Source organism: Python bivittatus, unplaced genomic scaffold, assembly GCF_059951505.1.
Source record: "Python bivittatus isolate LINGU-HERP-01145 unplaced genomic scaffold, Pbiv_v1 ctg000240_np1212, whole genome shotgun sequence".
Taxonomy (NCBI): domain Eukaryota; kingdom Metazoa; phylum Chordata; class Lepidosauria; order Squamata; family Pythonidae; genus Python; species Python bivittatus.
Window position 1 is genome coordinate 2132735 of NW_028277051.1, and position 19081 is coordinate 2151815.

General features: G+C 50.5%; 1 protein-coding gene across 2 annotated transcripts in view; it reads left to right on the forward strand.

Annotated features, from left to right (window-relative positions):
- The window catches only part of GOSR1 (golgi SNAP receptor complex member 1), a 48339-nt gene extending 29861 nt beyond the window's left edge, over positions 1 to 18478 (forward strand). The window contains exons 7-9 of one of the 2 annotated variants that reach the window (XM_088138757.1): positions 9064 to 9093; positions 15923 to 16005; positions 16631 to 18478. In XM_088138757.1, coding sequence (XP_087994883.1) covers positions 9064 to 9093; positions 15923 to 16005; positions 16631 to 16755 — 238 coding nt within the window. In that variant the 3' untranslated portion in view covers positions 16756 to 18478. The remainder of the gene's footprint in view (positions 1 to 9063; positions 9094 to 15922; positions 16006 to 16630) is intronic. The other variant, XM_088138756.1, reaches the window with a different exon arrangement.
- Positions 18479 to 19081: the final 603 nt, after the last annotated feature.

Consider the following 19081-nt stretch of genomic DNA (forward strand, 5'->3'; position numbering starts at 1 on the left):
AGGTGGGAGCACCTCTGGTTCAGTGCATCCTACCAGCCTCTTCCCCCTCCCCCAGACTCCTTCCTTAGGAGGGTTTTTGACAAGAGACCCTCCCCAAAGAAGTGGGCACTTGCTTCCTGTAAATTAACTTTACAATTAGGAGCCGCTGCCAGGAACATCTGCTGTTCCAAAGCGCATCCTTTCTTTTAAACCGTTGCGTTGATGTGAATCTTCCTAATAGGGGCAACATTATGGGCTTGTGTTTGGGGAGGGAGTCTGCCTCCTAAAGTCCCGTTTGCATCTCTGGTGTATTTGCACAGGCCTCAAGCCTTTGCTGCAAGCTGTTGTGTTATCAGGCGCACAGAAAGTGGCCCTCCCAAATTGCCTGAGATTGAAAGGAAGCAAAGTCCAGGGCTGGACTTCGATTTGTTTAGAGATCCGAATTTGCCTCCATCCGTTCCGTAGACGAGGCACTAGGCTGTAGAAGCATCCTTTTGACTCCATCCTTTTCGTCTTGAGTCGTTATCATCATCATCATCATCATCATCATCATCATCATCATCATCATCATCATTATTATTATTATTATTATTATTATTATTATTATTATATCATCAGTGACTGTCTGGGTTTCCTTTTGCAGATCTCCTGATCTGCCTTCATCCTTATTGGAGCAAGGGAAAACCGAGGGGAGGGGGATTTCCAACGTGGGATATTCCAACTTTATTTAGAACATTTTAATATTAGGCGCTCCAAAATAATGCACTCTTTTTATATTATGTATTTTTATTTGTTTTATCTATTTTTATAGTAAGCCACCTGGAGCCATGTATGTGAAATGGGCAGCTATATAAATCAAATAAATAAATGTCTATATCTGCCCGACTCAGCTGCGAAACTCTGGGCGGCATGCACAAGATACAAAACCCAGGGAAAGGGGGGAAAAAACAACAGGACGTCACATTCAAGACAACCGACAGGAAACAATAAAATGACCCACAGCATTAGATAATATTGTAATTCATGGATTATTATTAGAGTGCTAATGGGGGCCGTGGCTTCAGGGAGAAGGCCCCTGCTGAACCATCGCAGATCGAAAAACCGTGGTCACCCGCTAAAATAAATGTGTGGAGACGCAGGACGGATAAAAGGAAAAGCTGATTTATTTACTCAGCGTCTGATCCAGCTGTGGAACTCCCTGCCAGCAGATGTGGCAGGAGCCACAACTCAGATGGCCATTTAAAAGGGATGGACTAATTCATGGAGGCATGACCAGGGCAGTGTTTCTCAACCTTGGCCGCTTGAAGATGGGCGGACTTCAACTCCCAGAATTCCCCAGCCAGCCATGCTGGCTGGGGAATTCTGGGAGTTGAAGTCCGCCCATCTTCAAGCAGCCAAGGTTGAGAAACATTGCTCTAGAAGCAGAGAGGCACTGCTGGTGCAAGAGAAGATCAGGGAGCTCTGCAGAGCAGAGAAGGAAAAGCTCTGGCACGCCCGAGTTGCTAATTCATCTAAAATGAGGAGAAATCGGGAGGGCGGGCAAGCAGGCAGGCAGGCATCCATCCGTGTGCTCAATTTCTGGCACTCTTTTGCAGGAGGGAGATGGCCCAACGGAGGGCTGCAGGGGTGGCTGTTCCCCTCCCTGGTTTTGATCCATACGATGATCCCTGCTTTATTATCCGTGAAAGAGATGAGTGTTTGGCTTGGGAACGGTCTTGCATCTGGACGCCCAGCGTGCCACACTGCCAGCCCTGACTGCTGAGTAGAACTTCCATCTCCTGAGCAGTCTACCTCTAGCTAAGGGATGCGTCGCGCTTGGGCCAGGTGGACGTTTGACCCAGTCTGGCAACGCTGATCCTCTTTTATTTCTTAATGTTGGTGAGATGTTTCAGGAAAAACGCTGAACACTCTTCTTCATAGTTCTGCAAAAACTATCCCCCCCCCACCCGGCTGTCCTTCCTTTCCTATCCTCTCTACCTCTTTTGGCACCGGCCCACCCGGTGAAATCTTTAATTGTGGTCTTTCCAAGATTGCAATGGCTTCTGTGGTGATTTCCCCACACAGTTGTGTCTAAAATGGTTCACAGCAGTCTTAAACCCACAGTTCATCTCAGCTAATGCACTAACAGGAGAATATCCGAAGCTGATGGTAGAATAGCATGGATATTTTTTTATTCAGTTTATGTTATTTTATTTTTATTTATTCATTTATTTATTTCATGGATTTATAAATAAAGATCGAGGCGCCTCCTGACTCCCAGACCATTCTGGGCGGCTTTATCTATTTCAGCCACATTGAAATAATTGGATTTAAGTTACTCTTCCCCATTTAAGCCCGTTATCTTCCATAGGATTAAAGCAAGAATAATATTAAGTCTGGATCCAGCTTTACATCCACTGATTTTTTTTAAAAAAAGTCATTTTCTCTGACCTGGTACCCTTCAGAAGTATTGGGCCACAACTCCCATTGCCCCCCCCCATCAGCACAGGCACTGGGTATTGTAGTCAAACTCATGCAGAGGTTCTCCAGGCCGGGGAAGGTGACTTTGCATGGGTCAGCCCACCTCCTTGAGGGTGCAGCCCTCTCAGCAACAGCTGCTCGTTGCGTGCAGTGTGGTTACTTGGGCTGAAACTTCTCCCCCTCTTAGTGCGATGCTTCCCAGCATAAACAGAACTAGATTTTTTTTTCTGGTTGTAGGCTCTTAGCACCACCTACCAGGGAGCATTTATTGATTTATTTAACAAATTTATATAGCCACCCATCTACGCAAGGGAGTTCTGGGCAGTGAACAAAAATAACATAATTTGAACTCCACACATCTTAAAGTTGCCATGTTTGAAAAACCCTGCTTTAGACCTACTCATGTGTCAGGTTATGATTTATATTTGTATTATATAAGCAGGATTTATGTTATAAATAACTTACAGTATCAACATCCCAGCCCCGGTGCTATGGAGTGCTTTTGTGCTCGTCTCTCACTTTGGGGTTTTCCAAAATTTGGGGGGCTAGTTACTCTGGGGACGGGATGCTGGACCGGACAGGCAGGCTGTTTGCTTTGATCCTGCACAGCTGGGCCAGTTCACCTTCCCAAGTGAGTTTTCACGGCCAACCAAAAGTTGTCTTCTACCTGCTTTTTGGAAATTTGCTGAGCAAGGCGACCGGCGAGAAATGGCAGAAAATGAGCAGGCACCTTTGGAGAAGCCCACATGAGCAGAGCAGTATAAAAAGGCAGCTCAGCAAACACTGAGGCAGCGGATCCAGCCAACAGATCTTTAAAAGTCAGTTCGGATAGTCGCCTTGGCTACGAAATCACTTTTGTAATCTAGCCGTAGTGCAACGCCACATTCACCCGGGGAAATTCCACATTCTGGAAATCCCACCAGCTGGTTTCATTTCCCTAGAGGAAATTTTGAGAAGCCTTCAAAGGACTGGTGGGCCAGAATTGGGGCAAGGTGCCATGCTCCCTGCCAGCTACCGCTGGGGCACACGGAAGAAGGTGCAAGGTTTATTCTGCCCAGAGCACTTTGTCCCTGGGAGGGGCAATACAGAGAATTTAGGAATGGTTCAGAGCAGCGTTTCTCAACCTCAACAGCTTTAAGATGTGTGGACTTCAACTCCCAGGATTCCCAAGCCAGCGTGGTGGCTGGGAAATTATTTGGAGTTGAAGTCCACAATCTTAATACGGCCAAGTTTGAAAAACACTGGTTTAGAGGTTGCATAGAGAGATATGATCATGCTAGGAGCTGAAGGAGATTGGCAGCGAGTTGAGGAGGTAGGAAAGGCTGCACCGCATGTCCGTTTCAGTTGTGCATCTGGATACCACGAGTTATTTCGTGGATTGGTTGGACAGAACAGCTAGGAATAGAGCCTCCATTTTGAATGGCGCTATATGTCTGAGGATTGGATGCTAGTCCCAAGAAGGAGATAGCCCTTCCTCTTTGACTCCATCATAAGCTTCCCAGAACCAGATCCTTTTGTGTACCAAGGTTAGCCTTCCTGGCTCGGTGGTCTGACTCACCCAGCTGGCTCTTCTGAAACTCATCACTTTCCTTGCAGACACACCAGAGTGAGGGTTGATTGTAAACAGCCCAGTCATCCCCCTTTGCACTGAATCTGTCATCTTGCTTGGAAACCTGGCTAGTTTTTCCCCCTGGTGTTGCTGGAGTCAGGCCAGTGGCTTGACTCAGCATCCCTTTTTAAGGGGGTGGTTTAAGAGATGGCCCTTGCCTGCTGTCCATCTGCCTTGCCAGTTGAGAGAAGAAGATACAGGATGCTTGAGACCAGTGTTTCTCAGCCTTGGCCACTTGAAGATGTGTGGACTTCAACTCCCAGAATTCTGGGAGTTGAAGTCCACACATCTTCAAGTGGCCAAGGTTGAACAACACTGCTTTAGACCTACTAATATGTCAAGTTATGATTGACCTAGGCCACAGTTCTGCCCTGCATAGACATCTGTTCCTTGCTGGTTTTCCCCACACAGAAAAGAGCAAAAAGCAGACTTAAATGCGAAGTCTCCTAATAATGACCTCCTTCATGATTGTGGGAAAACTCCTTTCTCTTAATCTTAAACAGTGCAACCACCAACCAAAATGGCCCTCTGAAGCTGCTCCCCTTTCTCTCCCCGTTCAGGTCTAGAAGGGAAATAAGCGTGCACACGCACACACACACACACACTCTCTCTCTCTCTCTCTCTCTCTCTCTCGGGTATCTGAAGATCTAGATTGGTCTTGTGATGCCCCACATGTTGAAACCTCCCCCAAACGACTCTGTTCTGTAAATCTTGGCCGACTCGTATCTAGCTAGAAATGAAGCCAAACCGCGCAAGTTCGGTCTTCTTGGAAGCTGCTCGTATATCTCTGCCTTGGGAAAATCAGCAGCCAGTTCAAACCTAGTGGTTTAAAACAATCTGAATTTAGATTCCCCAGCAGCTGGAAGGCCAGGTTTGAGCCCCATTTCTCTTCCGGCGATCAGCACGTGCCCTAAAACCAGGAGCCAGGACAGATCCGAGCCTTTGCATTGCTTTTACCTCCTGCAGGAGCAACTTAGAAAAGGGTGTCTTTGGAGCCCCGTCAGTTTGGGCAAGGGGAACAGCTCACTGCTAGCTGGGGGACTTCAAGAGCCAAGTTAATGCTGCCCCCCTTACCCCATCCTCACCAGGGGCCCTCAGCACCCTGCGGAGAGCCAGGGAGGTGGCCTTGAAGGAAATGTTTCGAAACCGTTATGCAAAGAGAGGACAGAAGCATTCCTTAAGGTAGTCCAAGAAACTGATTTAATTACAGGTAGTCCTTGCTTAGCGATCACGATTGGGACCAGCAACTCTGTCACTAAGCGCCAGATATCATGTGATCACAATGGACTTATGACCTCACTTCTGCCACAGTCGTTAAGTAAATCATCCACGGTCATTAAGCACGATGTCACGTGACCACAACTTGATATATCGCTGGCGGCTTCTCCACTGACTGCTTGTCGGAAGCTGGCTGTGAAGCTTGCAAATGGTGATCACGTGACCAGAGGATGCTGCAACCGTCATAAATGCGAGGACCCGGTCATAAAGTTACTTTTTCAGTCCCGTCATAACTTCAAATGGTTGCTAAAGGGGCAGTCATTAAGCAAGGACTACCTGTAATTAAACCAGAGTTTGGTTAAAGATGTATAAGCATGTTGCATGAACACAACAGCAACAGAAGTCTGCTGTTAGCATGAGAGAAAGTCCTGTGTGGGCTTCAGCTGCTGTCCACTTTGGGGGATTCTGCAGCCTCTGATGATTTCCTGGAGGGAGGTATCAAGCCCCGCACAGGTGGGCAAAATCAAGGAAGCCAGAACTGCAAAGATTTCATCAAGATGCCTTTAAGGCTAGTCTGGGGTAAATGCAGGATCCTGGAAAGGGGAAGAGGACTTTCCCACCACATTTGTGAGTGAGTTCATTCAGGCGGAGTCTCCTTGAGCGGTTTGAAAGGCTTCTGCCTGGGTTTCTCACCACCTGGGCTGAGTTGCTCTTTATGAGCTAAGCTGACAAGGGTCTTGCCTTCCATCCCTTGACCGCTTAGGTCTCTCTCCTCTCCCTTCCGATCCTTCCCCATCCTCCCCACAACCTCTCGTAGGAGGGGAGGGGAAATGGAGATGTCCTACCCCAGTTTTGCGCTGACCAGTGGCAGCTTCTCCTCCAGGGTCCCTTACTGCAGGCTATTCATTTATTTGCTTAGATTTAGACACCACCCAACTTCAGGACAACCCTGGGTGGGTCACAATGTAGAACAAGCAACAGTTAAAAGTAAACAAGATCAGCATCCATTCTAACAGGATCCTATACAGGCAGTCCCTGGGTTAAGAACGAGTTCCGTTCCTAAGTCTGTCTTTAACTCGAATTTGTATGTATTTGTTGGACGAATGGGCTGCCTATTACTAAAAATGGCAGACAGCGTTCTCCATCCTCGAGCCGACAAACCACTGAAGCTGCGCAATGTTTTCATGAACCACTGAAAACAGGCTGTATATTAAAAATGCGCAGCTTCAGCGGTTCATGAAAACATTGTGCGGCCTCAGTGAGTCATCGGCTCGGGGAAGGAGAACGCCATCTGCAATTTACTAATAGGCCCATTCATAAGTATGAGTGGTCTGTAAGTCAGACGCTCTTAACCAGGGGACTGCCTGTATAGACAGGAACACATTGAGGGAGGGGCCCCGTCTGTCTCACCCCAAGGCCTGGAAGAAGAGCCAGGCCTTTAAGGCCCTGGGGGATACCACCTGGATCTCTGGAAGGATCCAGTTCCAGAGGGCAGGTGCCATGGCAGAGAAGGCCTGCATGCTGGGTCCCAAGAGCTGGCACTGTCTAATCAAGGGGATCCAGAGTGCACCAACTCTGTCAGCTTTTACCAAATGGGCAGAAACTGGGGGAAGTAGATCTTGACTCTTCTCAGCCCTGCCTGGTATCCTGTTGATTGAAAATGAGATCCTTGGGAGCCTAAGGCAACAAACACAGGGTGGTTTTTCCTGCTGCATGAGACTTGCTACAGCACACAGCACCACTGACTTTTCAAGCTTCAGATGGATTAATGCAGATTCCTTCCTACTGCAGATCATGTGCTACAGCCTTCCTGCACAGCTGCAAGACAGCCTTTAAAAAAAAAACTTCAGACAACAAAAATACTGCGTGTGCGCGCATGCACACACACACACACACCCCAGCTAAAAAGTATTTTCTTCTTTAGAATTAGCATAGCCCTCCGGAGTTTCTTAGTTTTTGTTTTGGCTGGAGACAAGCCCAGAGCAAGGATTCATACAGGAAAGCAACAGCATAATCTTCTTTCTGAGTCAGTTATTCTTAGATGATTTTTTTTCTGCTCCTTTTCTGTTCATATTCACAATATTAACTCAACACCCTGAACAAACCAAAATATCCATCTGTTCAGATTTTTTCCCCCTGCACTCCTAAAAGTAGGTGGAAATGAACATCAGCTCCCTGCAAAGGGATTGACGGTATTTTCAGAAAAAGTGGACAAAGGGAAAGTGAAGATGCTGTTGACTTTGGGGTGGTGTTCTGTTAATACTGGGAAAGCAGGAGGGGGGCCGGGAGCTTATGCTACACGCTGGCGAGAGCAGATTCTTTCGTGCTTTGCAAATCGGCAGTGGAATATCTTCCTGTTCTCAAGAAGCTTGCAAAGTTTAGAGCTCACTTTTAAACTGGGACAGAAAGTAGATATTTGGGGGAAATCTGGAGTGGTAGAGAGGGGAAGGGTGGCAACTTTAGAAATGTCCCAGCGTAGCAGGAAATATATCCTCCAAACCCTGCCTTGATTTTTTTTAAGTTATAATTTTATATATGTGTGTGTGTGTATGTGTGTGTGTAAATAAAAAATTATATTTCCAGCAGGGGTTGGATGGCCTGCCAGCTGCAGGCCGTACCCCCATCCAATTTTTGCAATTCATGAAAAAATAAAACTATCGGAGAGCCTTGAAGACTCTTTGCCCAGGCTTTAAGCTACAGTGGTCGCTTCTGGATGTATGCTTCTCATTGTTGCCTGGTTTTGCCATCCTTTTGCTCCTTCATCTTTAATGTTGTAGTGTTATTTTTCTGAGTTTTTACTTTGCAAACTGCCCAGGGTTGCTGGGGCAGTGTACAAATTTAATAAATACCCTTCATAATAATAAATAATCGCCGGATCATGCTGCCAATTTTTGGCAAATTAAATTTGCCAAATTAAAAAAATGAATTAAGCACGCGGTAACTTTAACCCATCTATTTTAGGCAGCCCCCCCCCAAACCAGAACAAAGTTTGGCCCACACCTCCTCTGATGACACCCTGGCCTTAACACCCCTGGGGTCCTTGGAGGCCAAAAAACCACATATCTGACTGTACCCTCCTGCAAACTTTGCCCATTTTTAAGAATTGCATCCATATTTTAACTGCCTGTGATCAGTGTGAGGCATCTCTTTTCAGTTCCTTTAAGCAATTTCATCCAGGCAGATGATTTTACAGGGTTTCTCAACCTCAGCAACTTTAAGATGGGTGGACTTCAACTCCCAGAATTCCCCAGCCAGCATGGCTGGCTGGGGAATTCTGGGAGTTGAAGTCCACCCATCTTAAAGTTGATAAGGTTGAGAAACCCTGAACTAAACGCTACCTCCCTGATTTTGGATATCTACAGAAGCATTTCCTGTCCCTGGTAGGGGACTCCAGAGACAGAATTAGGAAAGTTGGCAGGCTGATCTGTATCTTGCTGTTGTCTTCCCTGGCTGCATCGGGGCTCCCTGCCCGCACTAGGGGACCGGAGGGCCCGGGCAGGCACTTGGGAGAGAGGTTGGGCTATTAGAAAGGACTTTGCCTTGCAGGAATCCTTGTCGCTGCCTTGGGAATAAAGAGGGGGTGAGGGTGGGTGGGCAGCGCTTTTCACCCTCTCTGCCCTTCCTCACTTTTCCTGCCAACGCTCTTGGTAAAATAGATGTGGATGCTAACGCGTGCATTCAGTTGTTTATTTTAATTCGCTTAGCACGTCTCAATATTTATAGACACCGGTTTTGTTTTTGGGGTTCATATAGAGGACGTGGGATATAGACGTTAAACATTTTGCTTTTCCTTTCAGCTCCGACCGGCTGATAGAGGAGACTATAAGGTAAGACCAGAAATGGCGTTTTTCAAAGTGGTCCCACTGCATCGCCTCCGCTGGCCCCCACGCCGGAGGACCCTCGCACTGCCTGTCCCCCACCCCAGAACCCATGGGCTTTAACATTACCCCGGAACTAGAAAACCCACCCCCTCCCACCTCCCCAGAATCCCCAGTTCCCGGGCCCCAGAAGGGCCTTCTGGAGAGTTACCCTCTTGTGACCAAGAGGTCTGAATGATTCAGCAACTTCAGGGCCAGCTTTTTTACTTGTTTATATTAAAAAGATAGTGGTTTTTTGGAAGGGGAAAGCCTAGTATTTTAAAAAGTACTTACGGAGGTGCTGCCTGGTCCTGTCTCTTGGGGTGGCTGCCCCAGAGGTCCAAGATTTGCCCCCCCCCCGCCCACAGGTCCCTTCCAGCAGCACTCTCCCAATGCCCCGTTTGTCTCTCTGCTTTCCTCGCGTCTTACTGTATTCTAAAGATACGGTGCCAGATTCCTGCCGCCTACAGTGCTGGACAGAAAAAGGTTTCCCCCCCAAAGAGTTTTACTGCTGGGAAGGCAAAGGGGCATTTGCTAAGGTGGCTGAAGAGGGCCATCTTGGGCAAACAGAAGGGGAAGGGAGGTCGCCTCCGAGTAAAGGACGCTTCCTCCAGCCCCCCGGTGTCCAGAGGCAACATGCAAGGCAAAACTCGGATTCAGACCAAGGAGCCCGCAGTGAAGTGGGCTGAGACTTTGGGCCGGTCCCCTGATTTCCTGGAGGCTCCCCCGTTTCAGTTCTGATGAGCTTGGCTGTGGGGAAACCAGGGGGGTTATCCGGTATGGCTGCCTGTGGAGGCGCCGTTCAGGGAAAGGCATTTTTAACCAGGGTTGAAGCTGATGAAGCAGGAAGCTCTCATTCTCAGCCAGAGAAGACCGGTTGAGAAAGGAGGGACAAAGAGTTGGGGTTTGGGCTGTTGCTTGGGAAAAGCAGGAGGAAGAGGGGACGGATTGAAACCTAGCAAAGAAAGATGGATTCTGGGCGCATCTTTCCATGTGAGGCTTCCTGATGCCCTGCAGCGAATCTACTTCTCTAACCTCCTTGATCTTTGGAAAAGCAGCCCTGGGTAGCGGCCAGGAGCTCGTGCAGGGAACACCCCCACACCCCCTGCACCAAGATAGCGACACTTCTGGGATCGTGGATGAGCTGGAGACCCGCCCTAGATGACCCCCAGCAATCCAAGAATTCTTTGTTCCCCTCCAAGCTTTATCGGCTGCACGAGACCATGGCTTGGCTTAAGCATGCACGCGCACCCCTTTCCTTTTCATGTGCTCAGCAAACTCTGCCAAAGTAACTGGTCAAGAAACCGGAGGGGAGGGGAGAAGACGGGTCACGATCCAGATGGTTGCATTTACAAGGGGTGTCTTCCAACCCTGCTGGCTGGGGAATCCTGGGAGTTGAAGTCGAAGTTGGGAAACACTGGGCTAGCAGTCCCTGCCTTGAGCAGGGTTGGTCTGGATGACCTCTCTGGTCCCTTCCAGCTTGCTAAAGCTGGCTAAAGAGACTCTCTTTTCAGCAAACCCCGAACACTTCACAGGCCTGGGCTGCACCTTGGGGAGGCTGAATTAAAGGGGGCACGTGCCCGAGGTGGTCGGCCTTCCCCCAGGGCCTTGCTGGGGTAATGTTGGGGAAGGAGAGCTCTGTCTGGGTCTCAGGAGGGGACAGCAGCGCTGACTCTGCGGTTTAGGCCGTGCTGGCTTTCACATCGGCCCTTTTCCTCCTGCAAACAGATGGTTTTTCTGTCCTACACCCCCCCCCCCCGCTGCTACCATTTCTGCTGCTTCCAGCTACAGACGGCATTTTGCTGATCTGCACAAGGCCGTGGAAATGTACATTCAGCTTGTTTGGGTCGGGTTCACGCCTTCTAGCAGTGACTGCGCTGGGCTGGATGTTCTTGGAAGCAGCCACGCTGCTGCCTTGGCACCATCCGTGCCATCCTTTTCCTGATCTGCCTTCCCCCTTCGTCTCCTCCGCAGATTTCTGCTTAAAGGCGAATTCAGAATTCTCCTTGGAGAAAGGGCGGCGTTAACTTTTTAATTCCCCAGGAGGGGGGTTGTGGCCCCCCTCCCTGTCCTTTGGGGGCCATCACGATTTCTTGGATCCGGCTTTTGAGACGGAAAGGCTAAGTGGAATCGGGCCTGGTCAGGACTTGGATGGGAGACTACCAGGAGATCCCACAGAATCAGCCAGCAGCACTTTGGAGGCCAGAGTGGCCTCTGGTGGAGGTTAAATCCACTGATTTTTAAGGCAGCTTTTTCTCTTGCGCTGAAGCAAGGAAGGCAGATAGACCTCTTGACTCGGGGCATGAACTCAAGGACATGTTAACATTCATGACAATAACGCTACCATCGAAGTCACCTGTGGGCGCTCGCTCCAGGAGATTTGGTGACAGCCGCTGGACAGCGTCCACAGAGGCAAGATTGTTAGCCCTGATGGAGCCTCCCTCTCCAAGAGTAGCCTACCCCTTGGGGGCCAGATGCTGGAGATGGATGAGAGAGAGGCGCATCAGAGCCAAACGCCTGGAGCGTTTCAACCCTGGAGGGAGAAGCTGCTGTTTCCCGCACAAGGAGGGATGAATCATTGGCGCTCCCTGACCTTCACTGATGGGCAGCCAGTGGGGGGCTCTTGGTCAGCTTTTCCTCCACGGTGTGGCTGGCCGGTTAGCGTGGCCTTGTTTCTGGAGCGCGTGGCCCACTTCTCCCTTCTCTTTCACAGTTCCAGGGGGAATCCCTCTTTTTCTGCCCCATCCTTTCACTCCCGTTTCCCCCCCAGGCTCTGTCCCAGCAGAGTCTCGTTCTGCCGCGTCCTTGGGGGCTTCCTTGTGGGGGGCTCCTTTCTCGCCCTCGCCTCCCCGGGCTACGTCGGCGTCCTTGAAATGAGGAGAAACAGGCTTTGGGCTTTGGGCTCCCGTGCTACCTAACGGAAGCAAAAGCCCTGGCTCGCCTCACAAAGACAGCCTCCGACGAGCCAGTTTTCACTGGGGGCGAATTCGTGGCCACGTTCGTGTCACGTCTTCTGGGCCGCCATGTGGAAAATGGTTTGCTGTTGACTGTCAACTGTTTCGTCTTTTCCATCCCGTTTTAGGCTGGGGATTTCCTGGTGGTGTCTCGTCCAAACACCAGTCAGGCCGGATCCTGCATAGATTTTGAGATCAGCTAAGCTTTGGCCAGGTGCGGCCCACCAGCTGGGCCTCACCTGCTGCAGAGCTTGACCGATTTGGGGGGGGGGCGGCAGAGTGTAGAAAAGCTGCCCCAGGAAGTGTGTCTTCCCTTGTTCCTTGATTATTGGCATGGTTTCAGATCTTTCCTTTGTAAAGTGGGAACTTCTTAGCTCTTCAGTGCGTATTGAACTAAATAAACTCCCCCCCTTAAAAAAACACAGAACGAAGCCAGGGCAGGAAAGGGTGGGAAGGGGCTGTCCAGGTGGCTCGGTCTCTCTGTTCTCCCTCCCCGCCCCAGTTCTGCCTGGAGGAGGATGGGAACGGTGGGGCCGTCTGTGTGGGATGTCGGTATCGCATTCCAGAGTGGGGGGGTTGGAAATTGGACGTTTTACAAGTCGCCCGAGGAGAGCAGCACTCTCAAACCTCTTTCCTTAATGGTGTCTGTTCTGACTCCTCTCCTCTGCCAGAGGCACCATCTGGCAGCGCGTTTTCCCCTGGAACGAGGGCAGCGACTGTGCCTTCCGAGAGAGAGGATCTAAAATGTGTTTAACATTAGCGCTTGGCTCGAGACCTCTGCGCCACCCTGCTGGCTGCAGGCGACGGCCGCGGGTCGATACGGCCGGTGTTTGCACGCAGGCCCTCGCCTGTCCCCACCCGGTCCGGGGCGGAGTGTGGCTCCTCTCTTCCAGCGGCGCGCTCGGCGGCTTTCGAAGTGACGGCGCTGGGCCGGGGAGGGCGCGGCCGCTTCTCTGCCTTGTTCGAATCGCCTGCCAGGCAAGAGGTGGCCCGCACTGCAGGCAGGACAAGAGTTGTGCATCAAGAAAGACCACCAGAAGAGCCCCTTGCAGTCAATCCAGGGCTCTTAGTCGGCTGGCTGCTTAAGATCCAGCTCCTGTGACAGCTAGCCTCACCCTCTCTTAATTATAATTATCCAGCTGGTAGCATTTCTTCCCCCGTGGAGGCACAGATGATGCAAGGGTGTGTGTGCATCTTATGCTTTTTTGTGGGGGGGAAGGGGGATTAAACTATCAAGCCTGTTTTAGGAGTACATTGTTGTTTGTGTGTGTTTACAGCCATAAAACTGGCAAGAAATCTAAGTTCGGCTGTACGTGTGGAGAGTCCTGCTGGGGCTGCAAGAAAGGCCTCAGGTTTCTCACCTCAATAATAAATGACATTTTTCTACTTTGGGCATGGATTCAAATGTAAGCTTGGGCACACATGCCAGTCTGCCATTTAGGGGCAATACTGAATGCTTTTAGGCTGCTCTCTTTGCTGCTAGAATAGGTGGCAGCTGCAACAAAATGTTGCTGCAAAGAGTGGTAGGCTTCCAGCCTTTTCAATGGCCTTTTTTAAGATGCTCCATTCCCCCCCCATTCCTCTGTTCCTCTCCCTGCCCTCTTCAGTGGTCAACTTTCTGAGACCACCAGCATCCTCACTCTTCATAAAATGGTTTGGGATTCCCCTGCCTATCTCCCCCCCCCCCAATTTTTATTCTTCAGCTCCTTGAATGGGCAAAGTCCTGTACCCCGAGCCATGGCCCCGCTCTGAAAAGGTGGGGCTGCCTCTTTGCATCCAGTTTTGCTAAGAGGTCGGCTTCTTGGGCCTGTGCGGGGAAGAGGCGCTCGGCTGGTCGGTGACGGCTGTTCCCCGCTTGGGGATCCCCTTGAGTCGCACGTCTTTCCAGCCGGGAGCCCCAGGCAGGCCCCGCTCTTCCGCACAGCCGCTGAAGTTCCCCCCAGCCCCGAGAAGCTCTTTGCTTCTCTTCTCCCGCCCCGAGGTGCTGCGTTGCTCTTGGCGGGCCCCGACCCAGCCGCGCGATTTCGGCTTCGTCAGCGGCTGCGCGGCTCCAGCTTTGCTGTTCTCTCCCAGGCCAGGGGAGGGGCGGGCTCCTGGGGCTTGTTTCCCCCTCCTTCCTGGGCCAGGAAGGTCCCCTGGGTGGAGATGGGGCGGCCCCAATTCCCTGGTTCGGCAGCCTAGGAAACGCGCGCTCGTCTGCTGTGGCGCAGATGCACACGTTCCCGGTTAAGCCTCCGGTTAAAAGGGTGGGTCTGCTTCGAAGCCCCCCCCCCGGTGCAAAAGTTTCGCAGTTTGCTCGGGCAGATGCTGTAGCATCAGGTGAAGGGAACTGCCCAGACCGTGGGCCCTCTTTCTCCTGGCTCCCTGTGGTTTTCTTCTTCATTTGCCCACAGCAGTTTAATCATGGCAATGTCACCCTGGCTGCCTTTCTTTGGCGGGGGCAGCAGTGTGGAAGCCCTGATTTTCCACTCCAGAGAAAAGCTGTCCCCGGTGTCCGTTCCACATCCAACCACAGGCAGGCAGTTTCAGCTTGCAGAGGGAAAATTATACTTTCTGGCCAGACTTTGAGAGTGTGCAATACATCCACACACATACTCTCTGTGCACACTCAGAGTATCTGTATTTTATTTTATTTTATTTTATTTTATTTTATTTATTTATTTAACAAGTTTATATGGCCGCCCAACTCACACACAGTGACTCCGGGAGGCTTACAGAGTAAAACCCGCAATACAAAAAAAAACCCTCAACTCCCACCCTCCACAGCAGCCAAAGACGCAACCGACACAACCGCTCGATCGTCTCCTTTTCAGCTTGGGGTCCCCAGGCCCGCTGGCAAAGCCACGTCTTCAGGGCCTTCCGGGACAACCTGAAGGCGGGGGCCAGTCTTATCTCGGAGGGAGTAACGTTCCCTTCATAAATAACATTTTCGAGTGATTGCTAAGGGGGTTTTGTAAAAGGTCCTCCTGGCTGAGCCCAGTAATTCCATGGGCCGCTGTTGCTTGCTCAAGCCCCCTGGCCCAGACGGGGGGCTTTTGGTGGTGAGAGCCCAGCTCTCCCTTCCCACCCCAGTCATTAGCATATGTCAGCCTTCAGGCCGTGTTTCTCCACCTTGGCCACTTGAAGATGGGTGGGCTGGGGGGATTCTGGGAGTTGAAGCCCACCCATCTTCAAGTGGCCAAGGTGGAGAAACCCAGCCTTAAGCTATGCCAGGAAACAGGTTCCACAAAAATTATGTTATTGTTGTGGAGTATAATCATCTTGAAACCCGGATGGTGTTTCCCCTCCTTTCCCTCTTATGCCCAAGAGAATCAAGGCTGGATTATCCCGAGTTCCTCCCTCCCTCCCTCCTCGCTGGGCCAAGCTGGCATTCACCTAACAGCCGCCGAATGCCTCCTTCAGGACCATCTCCGTGGCATGAAATCTCCACGCAGCCACAGAGAAGTTCCAGAAATTCCAGTACCAATGCAGGGTTTTGTTCTGTTTTTCGTGGGTTTGCAGATCCTCAGCCGCTCTCCTTCTCGCTCTTCAGCTGGGCATTTTTTGAGGGTGCCGATGCTGAAAAGGAAACGCCTCCTTCGGGGTGGCTTTTCTGCACCTTCTTTTGATCTCCCAGTCTGGGGAGGTCAAACTTCTCCCACGCGGGGGGCCTCGGGGCCTCTCCCCGAAGTACAGACCCCAGGATTCCATGGGGGCTTAAATAGATTTATAAAATCAAACACTGCTTGTCCGGCAAAGCGTTAAGAGCCACAGCCTGGCTCAGTTGTTTCAAGCTGTGAGTTACCTTGAGTGCCAAGTGCCTAATCTTTTTCTCTCTCTCTCTCTGGTCCCCCTGCCCCCCCCAGCATTGCCATGGCCACAAAAGAAAATATGACTTCGCAGCGAGGGATGATGAAGTCCATACAGAGTAAGATGAACACCTTGGCCAGTATCCTTTCTGTTACTGCTGTTTTACTTCCAGGGCCCTGGAATCACAAAGTCAGAAATTGCCTTTGAGGTCGTCCAGTCTAACCCAGTAAGACCCCTGGCTTAAGGGGTAGAGCTGTTCCCTTTGGGGGCAGGGCTTCCTTCCATGCCTTTCCCGTTTTTGACAATTGCTGCACTTTCTCTCCCCCCACCAAAAAAAACACGTGGGCAGATGCTCTGCAAATGTGCTCAAATTTCCCCGAAACCAGGATGTTCCTCGGTGCCAAAACAGGGATCGAAATGGATTAGATCCCAGAGGGCCGATGCAACCCATCATGGAGAAAGTCTGACTATTCCAGTTCTGCCTAAACGCCAGTCCTGTACTTTCTCTCCCTGCTTCCTTTTCCTGACAAAGGCTAACAAGCCAGCCAAAGGGATATTTTTTTAAGTGCTGTCGCTACAAAAGGTAAGATGACGGCGCCCTGTCTGACAGGCCCGGCCCCCAAAAGTAGAAGTCAGATAGAGAAAGCTAGGAGTGGGGTGCACGCCGCAGCGTGTCTCCCCAGAAAGGAGAAGAACCCCACAAGCAGGTGGGGGGGCAACAAACACCCTTCCTTGCTGTCCTTAACTCGCGGCTCCCTCCCAAGACCGCTTTCCAGCCGTGAACAGCCTGATCCAGAGGATCAACCTGCGCAAGCGCCGGGACACGCTCATCCTGGGGGGCGTCATCAGCATCTGCACGATCCTCCTGCTCCTCTATGCTTTCCATTGACGGAGGATGCTGCGTACAGAGACTTCTGGGACCATGTTCCACCGCCTGAGAAGGGACAGGCAGACTGCTGCGGGACCCCCATCTGGGGACGTGGAGGCCAAGGTGACCCAGGCCGGTGGGCTCTCCTTTTCCTCCCTCCAAGGCTGGCCACGAGTTCTGAAGGGGGCCGCCCTTCTTGTCCCTCATCCAGTTCTCCCACTTTGGGGATCTGTTCCCCCATCTAATGCGTTTTGCCCCTTTTGTACCATTTTTCTCTCGGCCAAAGGTGAGTCCAACGCGGCAGCCGCTCCAAAACATGTTCCAGTTCACCCGTAACATTTATTTTCCCAAGGAGAATGTTCATGCCTTTCTTCAAACCCGTCTCCCAAAGCAAGACCCTCCCTGATACTTAAATCGAACGCAGCTTGGCCAATACTTTGCTACTTAAACTTCGGCCTGGCCCAGTCGGAGATCCGAAAACGATGGAGAGGAACTCTGACCAGATTTACAGAAGAAGAACCTCAAGGGTTGGGTTGGTAAGTCTCCAAACCCCTTCTGGAGAAGAAGAAGACCAGGCCTTCTCGTCTCCTTCCCACGGCACTGAGAGTGACCAAACCATACCAATTCAGAGAAAGCTGGGAAAGTCTGTGGACAGGGAACGACCTCTGATCTCTTGATGTGGAGGACGTTCATGAGCCAGACACTCCATGTAGACATTTTGACCAAGCAGGAGGCCAATGTTGCGCAGGTCCTACAAGGGTGCGCGTTCCTCGTCGTGATAGGGCACCGAAGGGCGATGGGTGGGCAAGGGCTGGAGCATCTTTGGCATACATACCTGTTAACGGTTTTATCAGATGTATTCTTCATCAAAACAGTTTTCCACCAAATACCGGCCTGTCCTCAGCTTCTGTTTGTCCAACTTTGGTTTGGTTCCCATCCTAACAGACACTGGACATCCCCCACCCACCCGCGCTTTGAAACAAAAATAAAATTAAAAAAAAACACGTCTCTTGCATAATTCTGTTGGATCTTCTGATTCAGAAATAGAGGTTTTTGTCTTTTTTATATGTGGCCCAAGCCAACCCAAACTTCACCTCTCCCTCCATTGTTGTACGCAGACTACAACTTCCACATATCAGTCGGCTTACCCGGTGAGGATCGTGGGATTTGAAGTCCAATATATTTAGAGGACTCAAGGAAGGGAAGAGATGATCTGGAGAGCATTGGCTGCGGGGAATCCTGGCCCTCACCTCCATTCATACACTGTGAAACTAAACGTTAACACAATGTTTTTGTTCAAGTAGATTCCAGAGACGGCCACTATAGCATGAAGGTCTGTGTGGCACCAAGTTCTTAAATTGATAAACTATTAATTCTCTTTAGGTTTGGAAGACTGTTTGTTTAATCCTGTTAGTGCTATGAATAAAAGAAAACAGGTAGTTTTTGGCTATAAGAGATTGCTTGATGTTAGAAGATGCTCCTGTTTCAAATAAACTGTTTATTGGCCCTTTCAGAAGAGCCAAGACAAAGATTCAAAGACGAAGTGAGTTCATTATCAGAGCTCTGTGTGAAGGAACTGCTGCTGGAGTTTTCATTTTATTCTGTTTCGTTTTGGGTTTTTTCCTTTCCACCTCAGATAGGTGGTGCAACTCTGCTGAGATAGGAAAGGTTTGGTTGCATTATCTAGCTAACAAAAATGAAAAAAAAATTAAACACTATCTCTGAATAAAACATATTTGTTTAATCTTAGGATTCTTGCTTCTTCATTCGTTTCTCTCCCTGGGTTTCAGTGGCAGATGCAGAACTAATTTGGGAGACCTAAGAAATCAAGTGTGCAGTGCACGATCTGGGGCTGAGTTTGCCTGGCACGTGGAGCTGAAATACGATGGACCGGTTGGGGTCTACAACAGCATTGTCGGGATCTGCGCGAGCTACCAAGTAAAAGCTCTTAGAAAGTATGCTGAAAACGGTGCTTGGAATTGTGACGAATAGCTGATAGGTTAGAATGTTAGTTAAGGCAAGAACCATGATTTGTATTCCCGCTTGCCGGTTCCTGCCGCAAAAGTCGGAGGGAGGGAGAATCATGAAACAAGACGGGCCAGGTGCACCGTGATCTCGGCGAGAGGCGCCGGCAAGGTCGGTCCGACGGCCGCGGGACCCGGGAAGAGGCGCGAAGAGTTCAAGCGGGGACAGCCGACCGGAGGGGGGTTAAAAGGAGAGCCCCGGCCGGGGAGGGCCACTCTCCGCAGTCTGGGGGGCGCCGTCTGCTGCTGCCCGACAGAGAAATCTCGGCTGGAAGCAAACGGGCCCCAGAGGGCTTGCCGGTCTTGGGAACGGAGCCTGCAGA